Source organism: Halichondria panicea, chromosome 2, assembly GCF_963675165.1.
Source record: "Halichondria panicea chromosome 2, odHalPani1.1, whole genome shotgun sequence".
In the NCBI taxonomy this organism is placed as follows: domain Eukaryota; kingdom Metazoa; phylum Porifera; class Demospongiae; order Suberitida; family Halichondriidae; genus Halichondria; species Halichondria panicea.
The window spans coordinates 5,045,613-5,072,836 of record NC_087378.1 but is presented as its reverse complement, the minus strand read 5'-3'; the positions used below and the strand labels follow the sequence as shown (position 1 = coordinate 5,072,836).

The window sequence follows — 27,224 nt, the reverse complement described above, 5'->3', positions numbered from 1 at the left end:
CAATGGCCGGTATAATTATCGAGGTGGCCGTACTTCAGAGAGCCGGAATAGCGAGGGTCAACTGTAAAATGAATAGCAAGCAAAATAGTGTGATAGTCTAGATCCTAATTTGTCCTATAAATCGGCACAAAGTAAGGTTTAGTGGTAAAGATGTCCTCTAAGCTTCCTATCCGCCAATGTTGCGCAAATGCAATTAGTGGTCATTTTACTATGCCCACTACTCATTGTGACCGGATTCAATCCAGATTTGACCCGGATTAGCTGTCGTGTAAACGGGGCTATAGATACCTCATGCCCATTATCCTATTATGCTAAAATTTTTATTTATCTGGGTCTTGGCATTTGCCAACATCTAATATAAAATGAAAGCACAGCGGCCTTGGTGGAAGTGCCAAAGTAAAAAATTATAGCTACTATCAAGAGTTCATTATAATTATACTCACACAACATAAGTGAAGCTGTGTAATAACTGCAGTCCTTTCTCTGTACACATCACTCTTTTTCTGGTTTGTCATGCAGTGAGTGGGCAGATAAAGCAATCCAGTGCTCAGTATATGGCAAGTTGCATCACTAAAGTCAAGAGTTCATTAGGAACTCTTGCTAAAGTCTATTTGTGTTGAGTTTGACCTTCATAAAGTTGTCATAAATTTGTCATACTTTACTGAAATTCAAAGTTTCATATACCATTGGATTCCTTGTTAAAAAGCGCTTCTATCTATATGCTGTAGAGCTGGTAAGCTCCAACCAGCATTTTCCACGTAGAAGTCCCAGGCATACTTGTCCACCACATAAATAAATGAAGCCATAATTGACCACATAACTTCCGAGGTTGAACTCGATGCAAATAGACTTTACCATGCATTATATGGCATAATGCACTGTGTGTAAATTTTGAGAAAGAAATCTACTTTTGGGACTTATGGCCCCACCTTCTCACCTAATAACTCATTTGGTCCCTTTTATAGGCTACTACCGTTCCATTAGTTGCAGGAACAAAACCTAAGAATTTACTATGAAATTAACAAACTAATAAATTCTACCCAAAACATAGGGAAAAATTGACCAATCAGAAGAATTTGACGTCATTGGGCAACAAGTTAGTTATTGCAGGTGCCCTCGCGCAACATGCCATATTGCACTGGATGACATGTTGCACTCGTGCTGGGCAATAACTAATAAGGGTGACTGACATAATAAAAAGAATGCTCACATACAAGGTGTAACAAATTTTAAGAGTCAGTTTTGGTTTGAACGCTTGTATAGTTTTCTCCTGGAGGTAAAGGGCAAAGAAAATCCAGGGGTTGCATCGCAAGTCCACTAATTCGATCCTTGAGTATTTTTGTAAGGTACTTAACATTTTCGCACTTATGTGTTTACCACATCTGATTACTCAAATTTTTCCTTACAGAATCTAAAGACTGGAGAGGCATATGGAATACTCTATCTGAGAGGTAATAATACCGTAATCTATAATTATCACAATCAGCTGCGTTCATGGCTCACAGTTGATGATGTACAACTCTGATTGTGACAGCAACAAATGTGTTATGAGTTGCTATTATACTTCCTCCAGGTACACATAAAGAAAAATTAAGACAAGTGACAAATGAGCAAAAGCGACAATGGAAACTGTTACCCAGACACTACTAGCAGTGTTGAGTATCGTAAATGGTTATTCAGTTCATGTACACAAATACCTAGACCTTTAGCAGTGTTAAATGGACATTCGAATATTCCAGGTCAGGCAACACAAATAATACACCTATATAGGCTATTAAGTATCAGTGTTCGAATGGATATCTAATAGAGTACAATCAGTTTTACATTATACTAAGAAGTCTTGTTAAGTTCTTGTAGAAGTTCATCACAGATTCTGGTCAGCTGTTCTTTGTCCCTTGTCTGAAACAAAATATCGCATAGTAATCGAATGGGGAAACCTACAGGTATCTGAAGCATAGATCAGAAAAAGGAAAAAAGAGGGACTGGAACTACGCGGAATCAATATTTTCTTTCAAACCTGCTAACCTGGCCCAGTGCGCATGCGCAAGCGAGGCAGTGTGTGTAGACTCAGCTGCTCAAAGATCAATAAAGTGCAAGTATTAAGAGTTTCTATAGGCTTCTTTTAATTTGGCTTGGTTCTCGAGTTATGCCTAGACTACTTGGAATGTCATTGCAGCCTTTTCAGAAGAGTGCGTAGAAAAACTTGTCCATGGAGTGTTGCTACTCCACTTAGCTATGCACTAGAACGCTAGCGATTGGTAGCTGCAAGAGTGAGAAGCTGTCTCTTGTTGAGGAAACAGTGCTTATCTGTATTGCACTGTCTGCATGTTGTAAGAAACAAGACTCATTAAATTCTATGTAACAATGCATGGTCCAGCCCAGATCCAATGGTGTGAATTTCAGTGAAGGATGACGAAGTTATAACAACATGATGAAGGTCAACCCTCAACACAAATAGAAATGAAAGCACAATGGAACAGGGTCACTAAAGTAGAAAGCTAGAATTATAGCTCCTATTACTGCATGTTACTGCTGCTTAAGCCTACTTTTATTGTACAACACTCTTTTTGGTTGCTACACCTATAGATCTTGACAACAGCTGAGGGTTAGGATGTACAATTATACTAAAACTCCAATCTCAACATGCCTCTAGCTGCTGTTACTTGCTGCTTAGCCAGCATTGCATAACACTCTTTTGGTTGCTATACACCTGTAGATCATGTCAACAGCCGAGGGTTTGCACTTCAGTGCTCTCCCGAGATTGGCTGCAGGTGTGGTTCAGTGCATACGTTGTTGCAGACTTTTGATAGGAGGTTGGTCGTTATATCTCTGAAGTCGATGTGACATAATGATGGAAACCCTCCCTTGGGGCATGATAAGACATGTTTGACAGAGAACTTATTTCCACATTCACAATGTGGGGTGCGTGAGGGTAGCCAGCCGTATCTCAGCATAGGGCGTCACGGAAAGCACATTTGTGTAGGTTGAAATCAAATTCTGACAGGGGAAGGGCAACTTATTTCCACATTTACAATTAATAGGGGTGCGTGAGGGTAGCCAGCCGTATCTCAGGTATAGGGCGTCACGGAAAGCACATTTGTGTAGGGTTGAAACCAAATTCTGACCGGGGAAGGGCGGTCAGCCAGCTTGAGGCTCCTTTCTCCTGGGCTAGTGCCATTGAGTGTTGGTTTGAAGGGTGCTGGGGAGTGTTGGTTTGAGGAGGCTGGCAGCTTCTGATTGTTGTAAGCTCCTTTGGCCATGAGCTGGTTTTCCCATGCTTCTTGGTAGTAAGTGGCATCCATGTCCAACAACGCCATCACGATATATAGGTGATCATAAGAACTACTTACTGCTCAGAGTAACTATAGTCCATAGTATCTAGAGATGACCCGTGGGTCACCCAAAGGTACACCCCAGCACCCACCAGCATGCAGAGTAACTATAGTACCATAGTATCTACAGATGACCCATGGGTCACCCAAAGGTACATCTCAGCATGCCAGAGTAACTATAGTCATTGCAGTTACTCCATTCATTGCGGGGATGAGTTTGATTCTTTCCAGTGGTTCTAGGTGTTCACTTACCGTTACTTCAGGAGAGATAGCCTACGTATTTACAGGTGAAGTGATCCCGTACCAGGAACAATGGAACAGGGTCACTAAAGTAGAAAGCTAGAATTGTGACTGGTTGTTGGCTGATATACTCCAGCCTGTTAGGAGCCATGCTTCTCTAAGACTCAAGGTTTCTTTGCTGTGATCCCAGTCCACAGTGCATGTCTTATGTACCACTAAAACTCTGTTCTCAAAATTAATGTTTCAGCATGCCTCCAGTCTGGTTTCTCGCTACATGGTTTCTTTATAAGTCATGTCACCAGCCGAGGGTTAGCACTTTAGTGCTCTAGTGATTACAGCAAGTGACACTACAAAAATAAAAAGCACACGTGACAGCGCATCCAACTAGAGCACTAAAGTGCAAACCCTCGGCTGGGGACGTGATTATAAAGAAACCAGAAGACTGATATAATGCAGTGCATATAGTGATGGTGTTATCATCATCATGCATGACTTGCACAGCAACTCAGCAATAAAACTAAACCAGACTGGAGGCATGCTGAAACATTTGAGAACAGGTAGTAGTACTATAGATATATGTGCACTGTGGATTAGGATCCCAGCAAAGAAGCCTGGAGTCTCAGAGAAGTATGGCTCCAGTCCTGCATGGATCCCAGTCAGCTAAAGCAAGCTTTCTACTTTAGTGACCCTGTTCCATTGTTCCTGGTATAATTATACAGCTTTCTACTTTAGTGACCCTGTTCCGGACCTGGTACAGGATCACTTCAGTTATAAGTAACGCAGTTCTGTTCAAGCGCAAAAGCATAGATAGTAGAGGAAGTATTGATTGTTCATTGTTGTCATGCATGACATAAGCTTGCTTAAGCTTTTAGTTTAGCATAAACTGCCATTAGTGCACAAAAAGTTTATTGCAAGCTCAGCACTTTAAGCTGCATCCATGGTCGCGGCTATAATTGAGGACGGTCCGTGTGAAATAGTGCTAATTACCCGAGGCGCGCGTGGGCGGCCACGGGTATAGTAGTCGTGTGGTTTGTCATTTCTGGGTCTGATCACCTGGCTGCCACAGCACTGCGTTTATAGCATGGATAGCCTTCACACAGTAAGTTATTAGTTTTAACAATGGTAGATTTCGATGTTAGAGCTTTGTTGTCGAATAAAAGCGAGCAAAAACTAAGAAGCTTGAACTTGCACATTGGCAGCTAGATCTAGCTAGCTAGCTAACTACACGCGGCCTTTATTCGAGGCACTCTCTGTATTTTTTTCGTGAAAGCTCTCCCATCTCGGGGCTAAAAAGAATTACATGTACAAAAGAATAAATAATAATAACGAGGAACCATGCAGGCAAATAAGTCATGTGTAATTAGTTCATGGGTGGGGTGGGACCAGGGACTCGCTTGTCACTAGGTCGATAGGGGGCTGTCTGGTGGCGTGCCCTTGGCTTGATCGGGCCCCCCTAATGCACATGATGGCTGATCTGAGGAGAGAGAGAGAAGGACAGCCTGCATCTGATCCATCCCATGGTGGTGCTGTAGGGCTGATCCCATTTTGTTGACAGGAGAGACGCCAATCTCTTGTAGATGGAGGTATAGCGGCACGTCCAAGGCCCCCAGTACTTGACAGGATGAGGGGAGTGAAGGTCGAGTTTTCTACATCTCTGATTCGTTGGTCATAGGCTATCTTCTTTATGTTTTCATGCTTGCGGTAGGTTGTGGATAGTTGCGGTTGCCTGTTTGAGGGAGCGTACGGGTTGAACACCCTAACATCAAAAAATGCTCTCTCAAACCTGCTTCCCTAAAAACCATCTGCTGCCACGTCTAATCTGGCACCATCTTGTCAGCTGAAGTGATCCCGTACCAAAAACAGTGGAAAAGGTCACTACAATAGAAAGCTAGAATTCTGACTTGTTTGTTGTCTGTTAGCTAGCTGACTCTGGGATCCTACTCTATCCAAGAGTCATACTTCTCTGAGATTCCAGGCTTCTTTGCTGTGATCCTAGACTAGGACCTAGTTCAACTCATGTACCACTAAAACTCTGTTCTCAATGTTTCAGCATGCCTCCAGTCTGGTTTAGTTTTATTGCTCCTGAGTTGCAGTGCTAGACAGCTCAGTCATACATCACTACATGCACTGCATTATATCACTCTTCTGGTTTCTTTATAATCATGTCACAGCCGAGGGTTTGCACTTCAATGCTCTAGTTGCCTGTGTTTCCAATCTGGTTCAAGCTTCGCTTTTATTAGACAACGAAGCTTTAACACCGAAAGCTGCCACTACTAAAAGTACTGACTTGTTGTGTGGAGGCTACCCATGCTGTAAACGCAGTGCTAGAGCATCCAGGTAAGCAGACGGGTGTCAACGGGTGAAACACTCCGCATTATGATTTCGCGCTCGCGAATATTTTAGTTTTTACCGTACTCAGGTTGTATTTCAACTGTTTCTAGCTCTCCTATCCACTATCGATCACTCAGAAGCTGGGAGGTACTCTAGAGAAGTAAGTTTACACCACTGACAAGCTCTAAGTCCCTTGTCTTTACTCTGTTTTTACTTTTTGTTGAGTTAGCTTGAAATATTCCATGTCAACTTTTCTCTTTCCCTGCTGTAAAGCCGAAACAGCAAAGGACATTGCTTGACTTGGTTATTATGTATTTAAGTGCTATATAGGATGGTTTCATGCTATGGATAAGCTGTAATGTTCATAAACATTTGCAGTATAGTCCTTCAAACTGCTTTAGTATACTTTTAGAGACACCACGGGCCTTGACCTCTCACGACTTCATAGTAAGAGCTATTCCTTCTTGTATAGCATTTATTTGTTTAGTGATAGTGGCTGCGTTGCTTAGTCTACCTTTTAGAGCTAGATTCTCTAGAATAATCAACATTAAAAGTGATCAATTTCACTATTTCTATGTACAACACATTGTATGGCAGCAAAACAGGTAATGAGCATGCTGACTATAAATTTAATCCTTTGTAGTTTTAGCCACACCCTATAACGCAGAGTGTTTCACGCAAACATTTTCGTTTCCAATCCCCTTCCTTTTCAATCTATGGTAAAACAGACCACAGTGTGTACACAAAATCCATATAAGGAACGTGTAACGCTCTACGCTTTACTGGTGTGTTGTGAAGACTCTGCAAACTCCAGTACACCGAGATTACACCTACCCACTTTTGAGTGAAAGTTCCTGCATAGGCTAATTTGCCTCGAGAAATCGCCCACCGGGAGAGAAGTGATGCATTTGTCAGTGAGCAGTTGTAGTAGCAGTTTATTGTGTAAGCTGGTTAGCTCTGAATATAGCTAGATATAGCTACATCCATACTTCCTCCTATTTGGAAGTTTAAGAGACAAGGACAATCTTTTCTGAATCTCTGTTTAAGACTCTGACAGTGACAAGGAACAACCTTCTGATGCAAAATCTTGACTCTTTATACCTATCTACTTTACCCATGCATTACCATTGTTGTATATTGATGTATTCATTGTATTTCAAGAGCTCAGACGCAGACAGAAACGACTACTTTTCCTGTATCTATGCCTGTAGTCACCGTTTGGATACGTTTTATAAGCTCGAGTGGAGAGTGTCCAGCTTCTCAGGTATAAGTGTTACGACATTATACATCTAGCATCACAGAGCATTGGGTTTTAGCTAGTGTGTATGTGGTAGAACCAGATGACAAACCTTATTTTCCTGTTCACAGGTAAGCGTAACAACTCGTAGTTCAAGTTTTTTGGTGGTTACTCTTTCCACTGCCAACTTGGATGCGAGTTCTTTTTGGAGTGACTCGTAAGACGTATTTCCCCTATGGAAAATAAATTTTAAATAATGCTACAGTTGTATTATACTATTTTTGTAGAAAATATTACATACTTGTCAACGAGAGATATCTGTTGTTGTTTTAGTTTACGGTATTCTTCACTGAATCTTTGAAAGCCTGTCTCTAAATTCTCAATATCTTGCTTTAATTTGACTTGACGCTGTATAGCAAATTAGAGGTGTGACTGAGGGTTCCAAAAATTAATCAAATCGACTCACATCTTCCAAATTAGACGAATGATTTTTTAAAGAAGAGTATCTCTGCATTAAATCTTCCAATGAGTGCTCCAGAGAAAGTAGACTCCTTTCAGCGGTAACCGTCTTTTCTTGGTGTGACACCATTGCCTTCTTCCTTTTTTCATGGCAATCCACGATTACTGCCTCCAGGTCCTCGTGTTTGGCACTAAGAGCTCTGTACAAATGATCAATTTTGTCATATTATTGATAACTGAATTCACATACTTTAAGGTGTGTACTTAACACACGCTCTTAACACATGTCTTATGGATTGTTCCAACACACTCACTCCCATTGTTGATGCTTATACTCCAATTGAGCTACATCCTGTCGATGAAGTTGTTTGATGGTAGCTTTCACTCCTTTAACAGATTTCAACTGCAATACGAGTTCCTGTGCTTCCAACAACTCCTGCTGGAGTATAGCCACTTCTTCATTGTACTAGATTGGAGTATGTTGACAAACCACAATCATAATTGACAGAGAAACTGAGCAAGCAGGCAACCCTAACTGGATCTCATACCATTATGTTAAAGTTAATTTTACCTTTAGGTTATACTACTATAGACGAGTAGTCATTTTTTATTGCCGAGCGGGAAGCGAGGCGAATAATCTTGCTACCTGATTCTGGCCCACGTAGATACATATATATATAATTATGTCTGTCACGGATGTGGGCTGGGCTCCCCCTGGGGGTGCTATAAGGCAATAAAGAAGCAAATGATGCACTTGCCTAGATGGGCGTGGCCACCTCGTACTACAATTACAACTCTGCAACTGAGCCAGTGCAACTTTCTCTGCCCAGATCACATAGGCTAGCTGTCTCTATATAGCTGATGTCTGTGCATTAAACGCAAGGGAGAGACAGAAGAGCCAGCTAGGCGACAGCAGGCAGATCAGCAAAGGTCAATATATTAGAGGTATCTGTAATCACAAAGTAGATCTATACTGAACTGGCAGTGTCATGCCTGACATGACGTTTTTATTTTAATGTAGAATCTAGTTCCTACTGTACAGAGAGAAAGTAAAAGTACAATTTAAGCTTTAAGCTCACAACAAACGTGGATCTGATACTAGACCTAACACAATACACATCACACTTCCAACAGGACAAGTCGACTGCATGTCTGATCCTACATTTATTTTCTTCATTTTTCATTCAGCTATTATTATCAAACATAAAACAAAATCAGAGCTTCCCGCGAGGCGCCTGCGTATATGTATATGTATGCCCTAGTACTTTTCTCTAATCTTCGGGTATAATTTTGTAGAAAAAATTCATTAGCACAATATTTGTCAAAATATGTAAAGTATGAGTTTTAGAGTCGAAAAAAGGGCAAGCTTGCTTAGCATACTCTTAAAGCACATTTCTTAATGAGATGAAATTCATAATTGTTTTAAAATGCGTTTTATTATTAGCGCATACTTAATGTAGCGTTAATTACCTAAAACGAGTGTTGCTTGCTAATGCCTCTCGCCATGTTTTTGCTTTCGCTCAAAAGTATCTACTACTCCTTCATGAATCTTGTGCCCTGAAGCTTATAATTATTATATGAAGAATTTGAGGGGTGTGTTGTGGTTCTGTTCCTGACATCGAGTGAAAAAAAGCCAACCCCATTGTAGAATGTAGATGCTGTAAAAACGCATTGATTTTACAAGGACTTCAATGTTAAAAGGGTGTGCCAGCTCAGCACAATTTACTGCGGAAGCTATACAGGAAAGAGTTATTGGACATTCAAAAATTCCAGGCTCTTAAACGAATAGGAGTATTATGCTCAAAAGTTTGCCTATTAGTCTAGTCTCCAAGTCTCATGCATTGTACTTTAATTCTTACCAATTAGTCTTTAATTATTAATGTAAATCATCAACGCCACGAGAATTACACTGCAACATCACAGACGCTTCTACATAATCTTCTAAGGAACTATATTGGTGAAAGAAATCTTAGAAAAGAGTTAACTGTACTAGCTATAGTACCTTCCATACATATATACTCAGTATTAGATCCCACTTGAGTGTTTTTGCTTATTTGTTTTTGCTTATTGTTGCTATGTGCTCTATTTCTATTAGATCCCATTTGAGTGTATTTAACAGGGAACTATGAGCTATAGTACCAGTACTATAGATTGCTCTGGGCTACAAACTACAACATTGTACATTGTATTGTGATGTACAAGAAGATACACATGTAATAACATAACAATTATTGTAGCTAGATGCTTTGTCTAGTAATATAATAACAGAACTAGAATGAAAGAGAGAAGCTCTAGTTTCTTTTTTGGCTTTGTTCGAGAGTAGTAGGAGACGCTCGTTTTTTTGGGCAGTATGCTGTGCTTTTTTGCTGCAAAGCTGCATGGGGGAGGAGCTGGATGTATGGAAGTGCTGGGATTCTAGCTTTGGCTTCTTCCTAAAGTTCTTTTCGCTTTGTGAGGAGTAGTACGAGCCGCTCGTTTCTTGGGAAGTGTACTGGGCTTGTTTGCTGCAAAACTGGGGGAGGAGCTGGATATTTTGTGGGTGGAGCTAGGACTATAATAATTATTGTCCATCAAACTGAGGTGGAGGAACAGGTTGACTTGAATAGAGACCACAGATTTAGTAGAGACACAGAGATGCCAACTTCAGATATTAGTTTTCAAAAGAATAATGATGCAGTTGCTAGGTTAGCTGTTTATATAGGTTGACTGTTGCTAAGCTAGTGCATTTCTAGTAACCAATAGGTTTTGGGATCTAAATCAGTTAGAACATGTGCATTCGGTATCTATGGTTATAGTGTCCCTCATCCCTCGGGCTAAAGCCCTCGAGCTTTGGGACACTATAACACATAGACACCTCTTGCCCATATTCTAACTATAACTTAGACTACATTACATCATCTGTAATTGATCTGATTGGCTAAAAACAGTAGATTACATGGAAGCATAATCTACAGAAGGTACTTAGACTACATTACATCATCTGTAATTGATCTGATTGGCTAAAAACAGTAGATTACATGAAAGCATAATCTACAAAGAAGGTACTTATTCTACAGGAAATGGGCGCATATTCTACAGGAAGTGGACACATATTCTACAGGAAATGGACGCATATTCTACAGGAAGTGACAAATAATTTGCAGGAAGTTCTCAAAAGTTGGAATGAAATTTTTAGTGAAAGTGACAAGAAGATGACAAAAACATTATAAAAAACACAGAAATGCAATAGTTTGTTCAGTCAATATCCATTCTTTCCATGTCCACTGTTGCTTTGTATTGCTTTTTCCAGTTGGGCATGGGCAAGGGGGGCCAGGAAGCATCAAAAACACTTTAGCAGTCGCTTGACACTTTCTATTGAGTTTTTTAAGGTTCCATGCCGGTTCAGTCTGCTCTATACCCCCTCCACTCCACCACAGAGCTTCATTCTTCTTCTTTTGGTGTTGCAGTCAGTTCTAGCATAGTTCTAGGTTCTTTTTACTTGTCTGTTCTTTCCAGTATCTTCAAGAAGCGTTTCACAAGCTTTACTAAGTGTTTTCATTGTTTTGAAGCTGTCTTCTTGTCTTTTTCTGTCAACTGGTGTCTCTCACAGCTCTCCAGCTCGCACAAATTCAATTTCTGTTGCTACGCACCAAACCTGGCTTTTTATAACCACGCCTCGCGCATGCGCAATGAAGTCCAAGTTAGATAGACCACACCCACTCGTAGAATATGCATCTTAGTAACCACCTTGGTTACGGTTAGATTCCCTCGGCTTTGCGCCTCGGGCTAACCGCAACCGCGGAGGTTACATAGACGCATATTCTACTCTTAGGTGTAGTCTATCCTATACTTATTCTCAGGAAGTGGACGCATATTCTACAGGAAATGGGCGCCTATTCTACAGAAGTGGACACATAATTTTTATTCTACAGGAAATGGACGCTTATTCTACAGGAAGTGAGCAGGAAGTGCTCAAAAGTTGGAATGAGTGAAAGTGACAAGAAGATGACAAAAACATTATAAAAAACACAGAATGCAATATAGTTTATTCAGTCAATATCCATTCTTTCCATGTCCACTGTTGCTTTTTATTGCTTTTTCCAGTCGGGCATGGGCAAGGGGGGCCCAGGAAGCATCAAAAACACTTTAGCAGTCGCTTGACACTTTCTATTGAGTTTTTAAGGTTCCATGCCGGTCCAGTCTGCTCTATACCCCCTCCACTCCACCACAGAGCTTCATTCTTCTTCTTGTAGTGTTGCAGTCAGTTCTAGCATAGTTCTAGGTTCTTTTTACTTGTCTGTTCTTTTCAGTATCGTCAAGAAGCGTTTCACAAGCTTTACTAAGTTTTACTGTAGTTTTTCATTGTTTTGAAGCCGTCTTCTTGTCTTTTTCTGTCAACTGGTGTCTCTCACAGTTCTCACAGCTCGTCCAGCTCGCACAAATTCAATTTCTGTTGCTACACACCAAACCTGGCTTTTTATAACCACGCCTCGCGCATGCGCAATGAAGTCCAAGTTAGATAGACCACACCCACTCGTAAAATATGCGTCTTAGTAATCGCCTTGGTTACGGTTAGATTCCCTCGCCTCGCGCATGCGCAATGAAGTCCAAGTTAGATAGACCACACCCACTCGTAAAATATGCGTCTTAGTAACTGCCTTGGTTACGGTTAGATTCCCTCGGCTTTGCGCCTCGGGCTAACCGCAACCGCGGAGGTTACATAGACGCATATTCAGGTGTAGTCACCATAGAGCACCTGGCAACGTGCTCTATTAAATGCTTCAGGCTATGTACATTGTATTGTCATTTACAAGGAGATGCAAATGTAATAACATGACTGTAGCTAGATGCTTAAAGTCTATTTGTATTGTGTTTGACCTTCATAAAGTTGTCATAACTTTGTCATACTTTACTGAAATTCAAAGTTTCATATACCATTGGATTCCTTGTTAAAAAGCGCTTCTATCTATAAATATGCTGTAGAGCTGGTAAGCTCCAACCAGCTAAAAGTCATGTAGAAGTCCCAGGCATACATGTCCACCACATAAAGCATATATGAAGCCATAATTGACCACATAACTTCTGGGGTTGAACTCAGACTTTTAGTCTAGTAGCACTAACATAAGTATATACAGTTTGTAGAATGAAACTATAGTTTTTTCTTTTGGTTTTGTTCGAGAATAGTAGGAGCCGCTTGTTTCTTGGGCAGTGTGCTGTGCTTGCAAGGCTGCATGGGGGAGGAGCTGGATGTAGCTTTGGCTTTTTCCTTTCGCTTTGTTCGAGAGTTTGCTGCAAATTCTAGCTTCCTTTTGCTTTGTTCGAGAGTAGTAGGAGCCGTTCCTTTCTTGGGCAGTGTATTTACTGCAAGGCTGCATGGGGGAGGAGCTGGATGTAGGGAAATGCTGGGATTCTAGTTTTGGTTGCTTCCTTTCGCTTTGTTCGAGAGTAGGGCTTGTTTGCTGCAAATTCTAGCTTGAGTTTCTTCCTTTCGCTTTGTTCGAGAGTAGTACGAGTCTATATATGGCATACCAAAAGTATGCTAGGCTTGTTTGCTGCAAGAGCGGGGAGGAGCTGGACGTTTCCGTTTTGTGGGTGGAGCTAGGACTATTTGTCCATTTAAACTGTGAGTTGATTTGAATAGAGACATTAGTAGAGCCACAGAGACACCAACTTTTCAGATATTAATTTTCAAAAGAAATGATGCAGTTGCTAGGTTGACTGTTGCTAAGCTAGTGCATTTCTAGTAGCCAATAGGTTTTGGGATCTAGGCATGAGGTATCTATGGTTATAGTGTCCCTCATCCCTCGGGCTACGCCCTCGAGCTTTGGGACACTATAAGATACCTCATGCCCATTATCTAACCATTACACAGCCAATGAAAATCAGTTAAATACAGGCCGAAATACGGGCCTGTATGGGGATGTAATCGCCCACGGCCTACTTACATCCTGGAACCAAAGGCCCGTTACAGCACGTACATACTGTTTTGAATACAGTACAGACCGTAAATAACGGGCCTGTTTCAGCCTGTACCACCCACGTCCTGCTTACAGCCTGTGCAGCCAGTGTATGCATATGCGCAGAAAGAGAGTTGCTTAGCTACGAAATCCACCAAGAGACTGAAAAGGTGCTTCAGTTTCATCTTCTTGTTCGGTTGCAGCTTTAAAGGATGGGATGGAGTAATTATTATTATTTATGGAACTGACTGCCAAGGCCAGCTAGCGAGAGAGAGAGAGAAAGTAAGGAGCTACACTATTACTAGGTCTAATTAATACTCACTTCTGTCCATTTATCAGCTGCTAGATGTCTCTGTAATTCTTCTCTCACTGTTTCTAGGAGTCTAGCTCTATAGGCTACAAGGTGTGCTTATGTGGTCATGTATAAATAATTATGTTGACGGAGTTATTTCGTATTGCAGATCTGGTTGCCTCTGACGCACAATGCTATAGGTTGTTGACTTCTTCTTTCTTCTACAATGCTATAGCATTGTAGAAGAAGTCAACAACCTGCGTCAGAGGCAACCACTTATAAGTGGTGCTCAGCTGGTTTTTAAAATGTTGGTCCATAGCTGCTTATGTATAGGAATACACATCCACCTCTACAATGACTACTAAATAGGTGAGTATGAGAGGGCGGTGTATAAAATGCATGTAAATGTATATTAATAATTATTTTACTCACTTTAAACTCGTGTACTGATGCACACATACAGATGTACATATATAAATTGGAATGCTCATGCCTTGGCAGGTAAGCTTATAATCATTCTTAGAAAAAATTTGCATATTCAAGCTTTGAAGTGGCCACTGCTAATGAGGTGTCTATCCAACTAAGAAACCTGCTAGCAACTATCTGAGTTAGTGACCTGCTAGCAGGGCTCTAACTAGTATCCACAGGTTTCTAACTAAAACCACAGATGCATGAATATAATTAAAAGCATACCAGATTACAATCATTTTTAAGCACAAAATTAATTAGAAGACAAATTGATTGTTATATTATAGTTCCACCAGAAATAGAAATAGTAGGCAGCATGGTCTTCTGAGCAGTTTCGGTTTCTTTGCTTTTCTGAACAGGTTTAGCAGGCTCAGCAAAAGATCGCACATCATCAAGGCATTTTCGCTTTGGCACAGACTTCGTGTTAAGAACGTCAGATGTTATTTCCTTCAGCTTGTTGGAAGCCCTTTTGTATGCTCTGATCCCGTCTGTGCTTGAATGGCCAGTCCTACTCATGATGAGTTGTTCGTCAATTTGTGCATCAAACAATCTTGTTGCCAAAGAAGCTCGCAGAGAATGGTTAGTGTAATGACCACTAAATCCCGCATCTTGCATCACATTAGAAACAACTTTAGAGAGAAGATTATGCCCGATGGGAGTGACAGAATACCATACATTTCCTTTGGGTGAGCGCAAAGGGGTCAGGTAAAACGCATTTTAGGCCTCTTCTCGGGACATTTGGAATTATACAACTTGAACAATCTTACAACACACCTATGTGGGCTGTCTTTGTTTGCATATTGAACTACCTCTTTTGGCTTCTTCTTTCTGTCGGCCAGGCCTCCTTGATTTGTTTTAGAGACATCTTCTTGATAGACCAAATAAGGACGATTCCCTGGGGGCTCAAAAAGCTGAATTTGTGCTGGAGAATGCCTTAAGCGACGATGCTCATTGCCACTGCGTAGAGCGAACAAAAGTCCACACTGATACACGATGTGTTTAGTAGAACAATAGGGGAGGAGAGCACATTGTCAGAGAAACCAATAGGATGATTGGTCGTGATCTTCCCTAGTTAGCAACACAAATCTATGACTGCATGTACTCACCAATCTCGTAGCTGGTGATGAGTCCCTTTGCTCTCTCCATTTTTACTGAGATGATCGGCCAGCTCCCTCTATGTTGAGCAACTCTTTTGTCAAGCAGCCAGCACGTACTTGTCACACTAAAACAAAACAGAAGAGGGTAAAGACCTCCTATACAATAAACACTAAGTGACAGGGATGGTCATACAAAACAGAAGAGGGTTCCCCTAGAAGCTTCCTTTCCCAGAGAACCTCTTCTTGCTCTAATGTAATCGGCTGAGCTTGCTTTTTGCTGACATAGTTCCCAGTAGCATTTAAGCGTTTCATTTCACCGTCAAGAGTACTTCGGAAGTCGTGCAAGGCAGGGTCATCAAATATCTTAACGTCTGGCCTTCCATTCTCTTTGAGGTGGCGCTGTAACCCACAAATTAGTTGGTATAAAGTGTTAGGAGGGTAAGGTTGTTGACATCTTTGTTTCCTTACTTCTAAAACGAATCTTGAAAGCCAAAAATTCATTTCTGCCACTGTTAGGTCATTGATAGAGGTGCTGAATGCGTTTTCTCCAGCTAGTAGCGCTTTATTTCTTGACATAGCCCAGTCAATCCATAACTTGACAGCCCATTGTGTACAATTCTTAGTTTTTTGCGGAATGCTGCTTTTCTTAATATTATCAATATATCTTTGTTTTTTTGGGGAAGCGTAACGAGAAACTGTAGCTGTAGTAGAGACAGCAGTGACAGCAGTGGTGGAAATAGTACCAGTAGTGGAGTCAAAGCTTGCAGTTTGAGAACTGGTTATAGCAGCATCAATTAAATAGTCGACTTGAGTGAGCAAATCATCACTTATCGGAGGGAAATTATCCAATAGATTTTCTTCAAATTGGTTCAAATACTCGTTAGTTTGTTGCGTTGACAGGGCCTTGTAGGGATCGTCCATTTGGGAGCTGGTTACTTGTATTCCACCAACGATACGGTCATCTGGTTCATTAAAAAGTGACTCCCAATTAAGTCTGATGGGGTGCTCCGCTCTCCAACTACAAAAGGTGCATCCAGGACCAGTACAGTCGTGGTACAGTGAGCTAAAATCTTTGGGCTCTCTAAATTTGAAAGACATCTCTTTTTACTAGCTTGAAACTCTCTTTTTGCATGAAACTAATCTCATTATATGCATTTTCTAAGCGAGATAGACCATGTGTAGTACGGCTTCTTAGCTGGATAGTAACCCTTGGGAGTGATTAGTGGCTTCTGCAAGCCACTACACTCCCTCAGGTTTACTATCCAGCTAAGAAACCTACTACACATGGTCTAACTAATACATAATAATCATAAAAACTTTGTTTGTGTTTTGCTTTAGTTAAGTTACTGGCTGTGGACATGGTTGGTCTGTGACAGTACAAACAGTCGAACAAAAAATGTATAATGGTAAGAAACATTATTTTCTTTGCAACCATATTCACATGTCTTCTATAATTATACACAGTGACAGAGGACATGGCTGGTCTGTGGACAGTACGAACAGTTGAACAACACATTATAATTGCAACGATATTCAGATGTATTTATACACACAGTGACAGAGGACATGGCTGGTAGTACAAACAGTCGAGCAAACAATTTATAATGGTAAGAAATATTATTTTCTTTGCAATCATAATTCACATGTCTTCTTTATACACACAGTGACACACTCGAGCAGCACAAGCACTAGAAGAAACATTCCTATTAGTGTTGTAAACTTTCTAACTGTCTGGCTATGTTTGTTTCTTAAAAATGTTAACACTTTGTTGAATTATTCATGCCAAACTCAACTTTTAACTGTATAAAAGCAAACCGGAAATAACTGAGAACACAGGGCTGCTTACAGGCCGTGCTCAGACTGCTTACAGCCCGTTTTACAGCTGATTACATGCTGAAATCCACAGGCTGCTAAACAGTATCAGTATCTAACCAAACAGTTGAATACACCACGTGGATTTATACCATATAACAGGCATGAAACGGCCCGTGGATTATTGGCTGTGTACTTAGCATTACTCATGCTATAGTGCTTATACTTTCTAGCAACATTTGGTAAAAATTGCCTAATAGGCTAATATTTTTTGCCTATTAGGCTGGCATAATGCTCAATGCTCCACCCCACCTATTACTCTCAAAATTATGCTAGCATAATTGGGCAAAGCCTACTGTACATACGTATGTATCTCTCCAAGGCCAACTGATTGACACACTAACGTGTGGTTTGCACCTCCAGCCCACATTTAATTTTATTCATGGCTAACAGACTACAAGTGTTAGTGACATACTGTCAAGAGAACTCTTGATACTGGTGTGGGGCAAAATATTCGTGGTCTTCGTGGTTGAAGGTCAGACCACGAATATTTTACCCATGAATGAAGCGACCTTGCCTACCTTTACCTGTTGTGCAAGCTCCAACCACGAAAATGTTATCCATGAAATGTCTCAATATTGCTGAACCACGAATATTTTGTCCCCTGAAAATTACCCACTATACGGTATTCACTCCTAGATGTAGAATGGAATGTGCGTTCACACAAAGTACAAAGAGTGGGATGATTAATCCACCATGATTGTTGTTAATAGGATCGATGCCAAAAATCTAAGTCTATGAAAGCACCGCAGGTGCTGATGCCTCAGTGGAGGTGTCAAAAATAGAATCCAAGTAAACATGACTAAAAGCCTATAGAAACCCTTGCTTGCACTTGATTGATCCTCCTTGAGCAGCTGTAGCAGTCTACACAGACACACAGATACACAAACACACTACCGTATACCTCGCTTGCACATGCGCACCGAGGCATACAAATTAATGGCTGTATCAGCAGAGCCTTGCAGCTCTCTTCTCAGACACTGTTTAGGAAGTTTCTACGTGATTTAGAAGCCCTCAGGGCTAGTAGAACCCTCACTGCGTTCAGGATTCTACAGAACGCCCTTTGGGCTTCTAAATCACGTGGAAACTTCCTAAACAGTGTCTAAGCATTTTAGATCATAGCAACAACGCTCATACGCCTGACAACAATGATTTGAACGCACAAACAATGGATTCTGAGCCTCCTCCTGTGCCGAACGCTTTCTTGAGTTTGCCTATTACACGGTTTCGAACCCAGCCCACCCTTCCCTGCTTCCTTCCAAACCAGCCACACCTCCAGCTCTGTCTTTGCAGCAACCAGCCCCACCTTCCTATCTGCTCTCTCTGACCTGCAAGACGAAGGTTCGTAGACTATTTGCTCTCCTCCACAGCCAGTGAGAACCTACTTACTGCTCCAGTGGCAAAGAAAGCAAGAAAATTCGCTCCCCCAAAGTCAAGTAAAGAAGTAGAACAAGCAAGAAAGGAAACAATACCAAAGAAACACTCATTGACGTCAAGTATTATTATGTACTTTTATTATGGTTATTATCTTATCTTGATCAAATCTTTGCTACATGATTTTCTATTGAAGTAAATGATTTTCTAAATTGGATAGAACATTTCCTCTAACCAATCAGATTGCAGTATTTATGACAAACATGATCTAAGTAGAGTTTCAACACTCTATAGCCATTTTTCACTTGTAAATGTGTTTTTTTGGAAATATCTACTATCTTTTTTGTGCAAAAGTCAGTTGAACTTTAAGAAGCCATGATGAATTGGTGGAAGTTAAAGAAGACAGGACTGAAATGAGCCTTAATACGTATTGTGAGTCATATAAAATAACAGCTAGGTCGCTGTAAATTTACTTTGAAAAGCAGTCCCAATGAGAAGTGTGGTGTACAAGTGCACGGAGGATGGTAGCCATAACACACTACAGGGTATAAAATAACTTTTAAAAATTGCTAGGCTATTTGTCATGCCAAACGTTGGTTGGACATAATTATTGGTAATTTGCTAGGACAAGATTTTTCATGCACGGCACCATGCATACAGACTTGCAGCTAGAAGCCACTTCTCACTAAGTTTTGTCTTCTATACTTGATTAAGCAATTTTAACATAAATTATACTTTTGTACAAACTGTTCTGCGCGTTCTTGGAAAGATTGAGCCACACCCAAAACAATTAATCGGACGCACAGGCAAACCATTATGTTATTTTGCTAGGTCACTTTTGTTAATTGCAAGGAATTGGCCAGTGGCCAGCTGTTATTTTGTGCACTGCAACATAAATAGCATACCTGAGAATGGAAACCTGAAGAACGGATCTAAGACTGCTTTATATAAAGCACCACTGCTGCAATAGACATTGCTGTGCATGTGAGACAGTCACATAAAAACAGTCTAGGTAAGAGTGAGAGTTCATCTGCCTCGTAAAAGTGATAGCAAATATGAGTAACGCTTTTAATCTTAGTCGTTAGGAAACCTGGGGGTAGATTGTCATGGAGATAGCTGTAGCTGGAGAAACTGCTCCTCGAGAAAGTTATTTATATCATTCAGACAAAATGCGGTGAATGCGGTATAATAGTGAATAACAATTATTATTAATTTTGCATGCTTTTTGAGAGGAGAATATTTTGTATCATTGTTTTTTCACTTTGTACTTCTTGCCAATTCAATTCTAGTAATTTATCAAAACTACTGATTGAGCCTCGATTATAGGAATACCTGGTGTCCCAAACTCATCCGGATGTGCATGCAAAATCAGCAATCGATGTCCAGAGCTCTTACAAATTTTATGTAACATAATGCACCAGTGGACAGAACAAGGTAGCCAGCTATAGTACTGTTAAGGAGGTCATCTAATAGGTAAGTTTCAGACTAAGCTGAAGCGTTTAGCTGCTGTGCTAATCAGCAACGCAAAAAGTTTTTAACGCGCATGTGTGAGTAGGTGTCTGCTATGAATATCATTAAATTTGACCAAATCTTCAGATGATCGGGGCTCGGACAAAATAAAGGCTCAAGTGTACCAAAGTCTTGAGCTTATTCTATACTGCTATACTGTTTGAGGGTGAGAACACGTGATACTATTAAATTGCTTAGACAAACTGCGATTTAATCTGGTACATGGGACTTAATGCTCCACAAATGAAATGAAGGGAAATTACCTATAAGTAATTTTATACTATTGTAGATATTTATTAATCAAAGGCGCTCACATACCTTTTTTCCCTCACTTTCAATTTCCTTCTGCTTGAGAATCTTCAGCTTTTTTGTCACTTCATCCTCAGAATACATCAGTTCCTGCATATGACCAGGAGTTGATAAAGAGGAGTTAGAGGAGGATTGTCAGGGTCAAAAGGTCTTAATGATTCCATAGGACTTTAATTAAATTCCACTCAATAGCTCCACATGAATTGGAGATACTAAAGGAAGAGTAGATGAGTGGAATTCAATTAAAGTCCCCCAAAGCAGCTTTATGATTAAGACCTTTTGACCCTCACGATTCTCCTGTGAAGAGGAGTATCCAACTATGGCAGTTGTAGTACAGACCACGTTATGGTACAAGTATATTATGTCATACTACGGCACTCTCAAACCACATTATAAGTGGGTGCATAGGTGTAGTGGTTATAATTAGTTAAAACTGATATCAACAAACACAAATGCGGTTTGTACCTCCAGCCCACATTTGATTTTATTCATGGCTAACAGTTTACGTACCTTAATGTTACTATTATAGACGGGTAGTAATTTCAGATCTGATTTACGGTACTAATTTTGGCGGATTTGTATTACCACAATAATTATATTAGTCAAAAGATGTACAAGTATGAGTTTTAAGATTAAATGGAAAGTTTGGAGTCAGATACATGCAGGGCTAGCTTGCTTAGCATACTCTTTTTGTACATTACATTATACGGAAAGTACATTTAGAAAAAAAGAAGAAAATTGACTTCATAATTTGTGTTTTACAACAATCTCAGCAACTACTATATCTATGGGGTGCCAAATGTGTCAAAATTGCCCATAATTATTTATATATCCACGTGTGTATTTATAAACCAATAGCGTAGATTTATAAATCCAAGCCCAGATTTATATATCCAAGCCCAGATTTATATATCCATGTCCAGATTTATATATCTATGCTTAGATTTATATATCCATGTCCAGATATATATATACACGCTTAGATTTATATATCCATGTCCAGATTTATATATCCATGCTTATGTAACTGGACTGACTGTACTGTACTTTAGACTACATTACATCATCTGTAATTGATCTGATTGGCTAAAAACAGTAGATTACATGGAAGCATAATCTACAAGAAGGTACTTATTCTACAGGAAATGGGCGCATATTCTACAGGAAGTGGACACATATTCTACAGGAAATGGACGCATATTCTACAGGAAGTGACAAATAATTTGCAGGAAGTTCTCAAAAGTTGGAATGAACTTTTTAGTGAAAGTGACAAGAAGATAACAAACACATTATAAAAAACACAGAATGCAATAGTTTGTTCAGTCAATATCCATTCTTTCCATGTCCACTGTTGCTTTGTATTGCTTTTTCCAGTTGGGCATGGGCAAGGGGGGCCAGGAAGCATCAAAAACACTTTAGCAGTCGCTTGACACTTTCTATTGAGTTTTTTAAGGTTCCATGCTGGTCCAGTCTGCTCTATACCCCCCTCCACTCCACCACAGAGCTCCATTCTTCTTCTTGTAGTGTTGCAGTCAGTTCTAGCATAGTTCTAGGTTCTTTTTACTTGTCTGTTCTTTCCAGTATCTTCAAGAAGCGTTTCACAAGCTTTACTAAGTTTTACTGTAGTTTTTCATTGTTTTGAAGCCGTCTTCTTGTCAACTGGTGTCTCTCACAGCTCTCCAGCTCGCACAAATTCAATTTCTGTTGTTACGCACCAAACCTGGCTTTTTATAACCACGCCTCGCGCATGCGCAATGAAGTCCAAGTTAGATAGACCACACCCACTCGTAGAATATGCGTCTTAGTAACCGCCTTGGTTACGGTTAGATTCCCTCGGCTTTGCGCCTCGGGCTAACCGCAACCGCGGAGGTTACATAGACGCATATTCTACTCTTAGGTGTAGTCTATCCCTATACTTAGATGATAGCAGTAATGATTGTTTATTAGTTTCTGTCATGCGTGCATATATTGCGTGATGTAATAAGATGTATGCCTGTGCTCACATGATGTGATTAAGTTCTGAATTGAGTGAACAGTGTTACAATGGAGGTCCAGGAAGAGTTAGAAGTCCTTTGCAAACTGTTTTTTCAAAGGCAGTATGTCAAGCGAAGACAGAGAGTTACTTGGAGAAAAGGTATGGAGTGACATTTGCGTAAAAAAAAAATTGATCTGCTTGGCAAAATCGATTGGAAAAATGCATAGTCAGCTGCAAAATGCAAATCAAAATTGCATAGTCAGCTGAATTGATCTGCAAAACGCAGAGTCAGCAAATCGATCTGCAAAATGCAGATCAAAAAAAGTCAGTTGACACGCGAAACGAATCGACAACAATGCTGAAGAAGCTGACAAAGTCACAAGAGGTCACTAAATACAGCGCTAACAAACCTTCAAAGCTCTGTTACAGCATAGATTGAACCCTAACCCTAACCCTCTTCTATTCAATCTATGGTTACAGCTTTGAAGTATAGGTGTGTCTTCACAGTTCACACATTCATTTTACTTTGCGTTATTGCACGCTGCCATTGTATTAACAACGCATTGGGTTCAAAGGTCAGGCAGCAGTTAGCAAATGAAATTCTTGCAGATCGATTTTTCTGACTCTGCAGTTTTAATTTGCATTTTGCACATCAATTCAGCTTTTTGCAGATCGATTTGCTGACACTGCAGTTTTGAGGCACGTGAAGTGGCAAAGACCCGTGGCCTACCAATCCCATTCAGTAAAGAAGGATGAAGGCAGAATGGCTGAAGAAGGAACTAGGAGTGCCAGTGACAGCCGCTGCAACAGATCTAAGACTGATGTTGGAAGGGAAACTCACGAAAATGGGAAAGCAGCCAACAAATGTCCAAGCCCGGAGAGAAGAGGGTGAGGAAGAAGGAAACCCCATCCTGAGCCTCTTAGACGAAGAAGGCGCCTTTCTACAAGTGGAGTTAGAGCCAGAACTAGAAGGAGAAGAGAACCCTGAGCACGAGGCTCATACCCTAGACGGACTCGAGACGGAGGTGCGTTAGGCGACACTTGAGTGACTCTGGGCATACTTTTCTGTCATCAGACGGAATGTGGGTAGAGTATATTCATTGGAGCCTTACCCGCAAAAGAGTATATTCATTGGAGCCTTACCTACAAGAATGTAAGATAGCTTCAAGAATGCAACCGCTCTATACAACAAATTGTGGGATATTATCCACATGGTTAACAGGATGATTACATTCTTGACTGACAGAACGTTCTGCCCAGAGTCACCAGACAGTTCTCTCCCGCCCACGCTTACAATGAGAACCGGCTGGTATTCGAGACTAACCCTGGACAGGGAGAGAGCAGAGCAAGAGACCAGACTGAGAGAGCAGGAGACCAGACTGAGAGATCAACAGACCAGACTGAGAGATCAGCAGACTAGACTGAAGGACCAGGAGACCAAACTGGGGACCAGCAGATAGAACTGAGTGAATCTGATACTGAGGTGACCAGACTGAGGGTTGAAACAGAGCGCCTGCAGGAGTCTACAGTCCCCCTAGAAGACCTGAGGGCCCGACTGGAAGATCAAAAGGCCAAAGTTAAAAATATGTGGCATGTAAATTGTGAGCAGATAAGTATGTATCATGCTGAGTGCTGTGATAAAGATGACGGAACTGGAGACATTAGCTGTAGTGTGGGCGGTTAACCACTTCAGAGTCTACCTCTATGGCCATGATGTCATTGTCTACAGTGACCACTCAGCCATCAAAGCTGTGCTTGAAACTCCCAACCCCTCTGGTAAGCATGCAAGGTGGTGGCTGAAGGTCTTTGGTAGCGGAAAGAGTATCAACATCGTTTACAAGGCGGGAAAGGAGAACACCAGCGCCGATACACTATCCCGCAACCCTCATAGACAAGTACCCCAAGGGGCGGAGGTTGAGGTAGCTTCTGTACAGAGTGAAGACCTGACCCTCAGTGAAATGCTGCAATTGGACCTCGTTCTCAACCCTTTTCAGTTGGACTTTGGCGCTGAACAGCACAAAGATCCCGAATTATGTTTTATGTTTGACTTATTAATTAACGGCAAACTACCCACAAATGAACAGAAAGCACAAAAGCTTGCGGCACAAGCCTTACACTTTTCTGTTATTGAATTATATAATATGTCTGTAACGGATGTGGGTTGGGTTAGACATTAATTTTATAGTTGTAGGAGACATTTAGAACTCTTTTCCATTGTCTATAGACCCCGAAGTATTGATGTATTGATTCGTACACTGGTCTATTCATAACACTACTACCAGCCAGTGCATAGCTACGGGATATGAACTCTGTAGTAAAGGGTTACTTTCTTTGATTTTTATACCCATGAGTAATGCAAATACACAATGACAGCACCGAAACAATTTCAAGGAGATTAACATACACATTCAAACAAATCAAATCTACTGCAAGGATCATACTGCCCGTATACAATTAACACACCTTGCCAGTAGGTAACGAAAGAAAGCCTGCATCAGACTCCAGTGTGTTGATGTTTTCTCCTTTACTGGAATATTGACTGTTCTCATGACAAATTATGAAGTTCAAACGAAAATATATTATGTTACTTAGTTCGCCATACAAGCTGGTTGTTAGTAACACACTGGACAATAACACGAAACACAGTTATGACAGCTACCATGCATGCAAACATTCATTCTGAAATTTTAATTCAAGATGAGAGAATTTAAACATACAACAATGGACCTAGTGTTGTTTGACCACATGTTAATTCTACAATGCGCCTACATAGATATAGATCGGTAATAGGTTTGTAAGTCTTATTATAGTGATTGTTGTGTCAATATGTCAGGGACCTCCACTGCTATATTCATATAAACACAACTATAGTTTAAACTCACTCGATTGCATTATGATCAGCAGAAAAAATGGTACGGTTAGGAGAATTGTCTCCAACAAGAGGGTCAAATTTTACATACAGGCTTTGTCTTGCTAATTCACTTGGCTCAGATGGGTCACTGGAAATGTGCTCCAGATACTCAATATCAAATTGTGCAGCTGTATACGATAATGGGTGTATATAACATTGTATATGATAATAGCAGCATAATCCACAGCATGTGTGTATCAACATGTGACAGTGTATATCTAACTTGGCACACCTTTAGCTTAAGTTTACTCAATCCTAAACTTGTCGGCTTACACAGTATACACATTCAGGATAGCTATTACAATTATGTACTTTCCCGACAAATAGTACATGTATATACATGTATGATTATGGATTATTTACCATTGCCCTGGAAATCTTGGTCCGTCAGTCCGTAATCTTCCATTAGAACCTACAAACATCGTTTAATTAGGAGCTGCCATTAAATACAATAATTATAACACGACACCTAATCTGGGTCGAATCTGTCATATTTTTCTGAGTAGTGGGCATAGTAAAATGACTACTACCGTAATCTTCTAATTAATTACCCCGGACATTCTTTTGGGCAATTTTCGTTGTTCTAATACAACGGACACTCCAGTGCTTTAATATTACATTTGTTCTAAATATCTAGCGACGTGGTCATGTTGCTGTTTATTCTAAACACATAATTAGACCACTGTAACAAAATAAAATAAAAGTAAAAATTCGCATTTTAATAATGCACTTGTCAAACTAATGCCCCACCCCTTCCCCCCATACTGGGGAAAGGTGGGGAATTAGACTTGAAGTTGCTTCCCTACCTAGGGGACTTAGGGTTGGATACAGGTCTAATCCCTACATAACCCCCATGTTGTACTAGGGGCTATTAGGGGATTAGACCAAATAACATGCCCAATTAAAGGATTATTGGTACAATCGTATGATGTGCCATTAGTGACTGGAGAGTGTACAGCAATTACTTCCGTATCAAGTAATTGCACACTGTCAATGACAACGTACTGTTTTCGAATAACGGCGGTGGCTGATAAAACTGCAGAGTCATTCCCTACTCTATGGCTGCTAGTACCAGGTGTGTGAGTGAGGTGTTAATCACCATAAACGATTAGGAAGGTTATACTCGTGATCAATAGCACTCATAACAAGCATAGTCGGGCGCCGCTGCCTTCTACCGTTGCCTTCTACCGTTGCCCGGATGGAAAGTCGGGAATCAAGCCTATCCACAGTTTTGTTCTGCTGGTGGAATTCCACCAGCTCTAATCAAAATGCAGTATCTCAAGTGGATTGATCACTATTGATACTTGTGTTGCACAGTTCAGTATATCAGATAAGATTCTAAGTGGATGCGGTTTTCGTGACGTCACGTCAGTATACTGCATGTGATACCTTGAGTTTTCTAGTGCTACGTCATCACTATCAATGATCTTGTGGTAACCGCATATTCGCATGCGGTCTAGCAATTTGAGTTGCCACAAATATCGTGGCAAACGTTGCACGAGTCTCTACACGGAGTTTGACCAGTATACTGTTCACCGTGCAACAGTGACGGCTTGCAAGTCTATCCCTGGTATATGGTATACATGTAGGTGTTTGACAGAGTACGACATTCTCACCAACAGTGCCAATTAAAATGTCACATACCTACACGTACTTGAGTCCCGGTATAGGTACGAAGATGTACAGACAGATACACTAGCTTCTTCACTGGCCTTTTGCTCTGATCTTAGCTTAGATCTGAGCCAGATTATTTCGCGGGGTTTCCAATACCTGTCCTAATTAATGCGCAGGCACAGGACCATTACCAAGACATAGACTCGGTTTCCAGCCTCTTTATAAGTTGGAGAGGGCGTGGCCAGACTAACCAAGACATGTTTGTGAC

General features: G+C 40.7%; 2 protein-coding genes and 1 long non-coding RNA gene across 6 annotated transcripts; 1 reads left to right on the top strand and 2 right to left on the bottom strand.

The window, feature by feature from the left end:
• The first annotated feature begins 513 nt into the window (after positions 1-513).
• Positions 514-1,739, top strand: LOC135331181 (uncharacterized). The gene is made up of 3 exons (XR_010392971.1): positions 514-557; positions 1,409-1,451; positions 1,574-1,739. It is a non-coding gene; the product is annotated as an uncharacterized LOC135331181 (long non-coding RNA).
• LOC135331170 (transforming acidic coiled-coil-containing protein 3-like) lies at positions 1,526-27,189 on the bottom strand. 4 transcript variants are annotated; one of them, XM_064526242.1, is made up of 10 exons: positions 26,997-27,189; positions 25,706-25,754; positions 25,314-25,470; positions 24,895-24,970; positions 20,466-20,546; positions 7,914-8,065; positions 7,607-7,799; positions 7,442-7,548; positions 7,253-7,373; positions 1,526-1,899 (listed from the first exon to the last, which is right to left on the bottom strand). In XM_064526242.1, exons 2-10 carry the CDS (start codon positions 25,746-25,748, stop codon positions 1,831-1,833), a joined length of 999 nt encoding a protein of 332 aa, XP_064382312.1. In that variant the 5' UTR covers positions 25,749-25,754; positions 26,997-27,189; the 3' UTR covers positions 1,526-1,830. The 4 variants fall into 4 exon arrangements, with proteins under 4 accessions (XP_064382312.1, XP_064382311.1, XP_064382313.1 ...); XM_064526241.1 differs by having other exon boundaries at positions 26,987-27,187; XM_064526243.1 differs by having other exon boundaries at positions 24,895-24,958; positions 26,987-27,185.
• On the bottom strand, positions 15,155-20,458 carry LOC135331172 (uncharacterized). The gene has a single exon (XM_064526246.1). The coding sequence runs from the start codon at positions 16,488-16,490 to the stop codon at positions 15,549-15,551; it is 942 nt and encodes a 313-aa protein (XP_064382316.1). The 5' UTR covers positions 16,491-20,458; the 3' UTR covers positions 15,155-15,548.
• Positions 27,190-27,224: the final 35 nt, after the last annotated feature.

Excerpts from the sequence above, each read along its gene's own strand:
- LOC135331170 (XM_064526242.1), bottom strand. The coding sequence starts at position 25,748 with ATGGAAGATTACGGACTGACGGACCAAGATTTCCAGGGCAATG. Across the intron at positions 25,471-25,705 it reads CCAAGATTTCCAGGGCAATG|CTGCACAATTTGATATTGAG; the intron begins GTAAATAATCCA and ends TATCGTATACAG. Across the intron at positions 7,374-7,441 it reads CAGATATCTCTCGTTGACAA|GGGAAATACGTCTTACGAGT; the intron begins GTATGTAATATT and ends TATTTTCCATAG.
- LOC135331172 (XM_064526246.1), bottom strand. The coding sequence starts at position 16,490 with ATGTCTTTCAAATTTAGAGAGCCCAAAGATTTTAGCTCACTGTACCAC.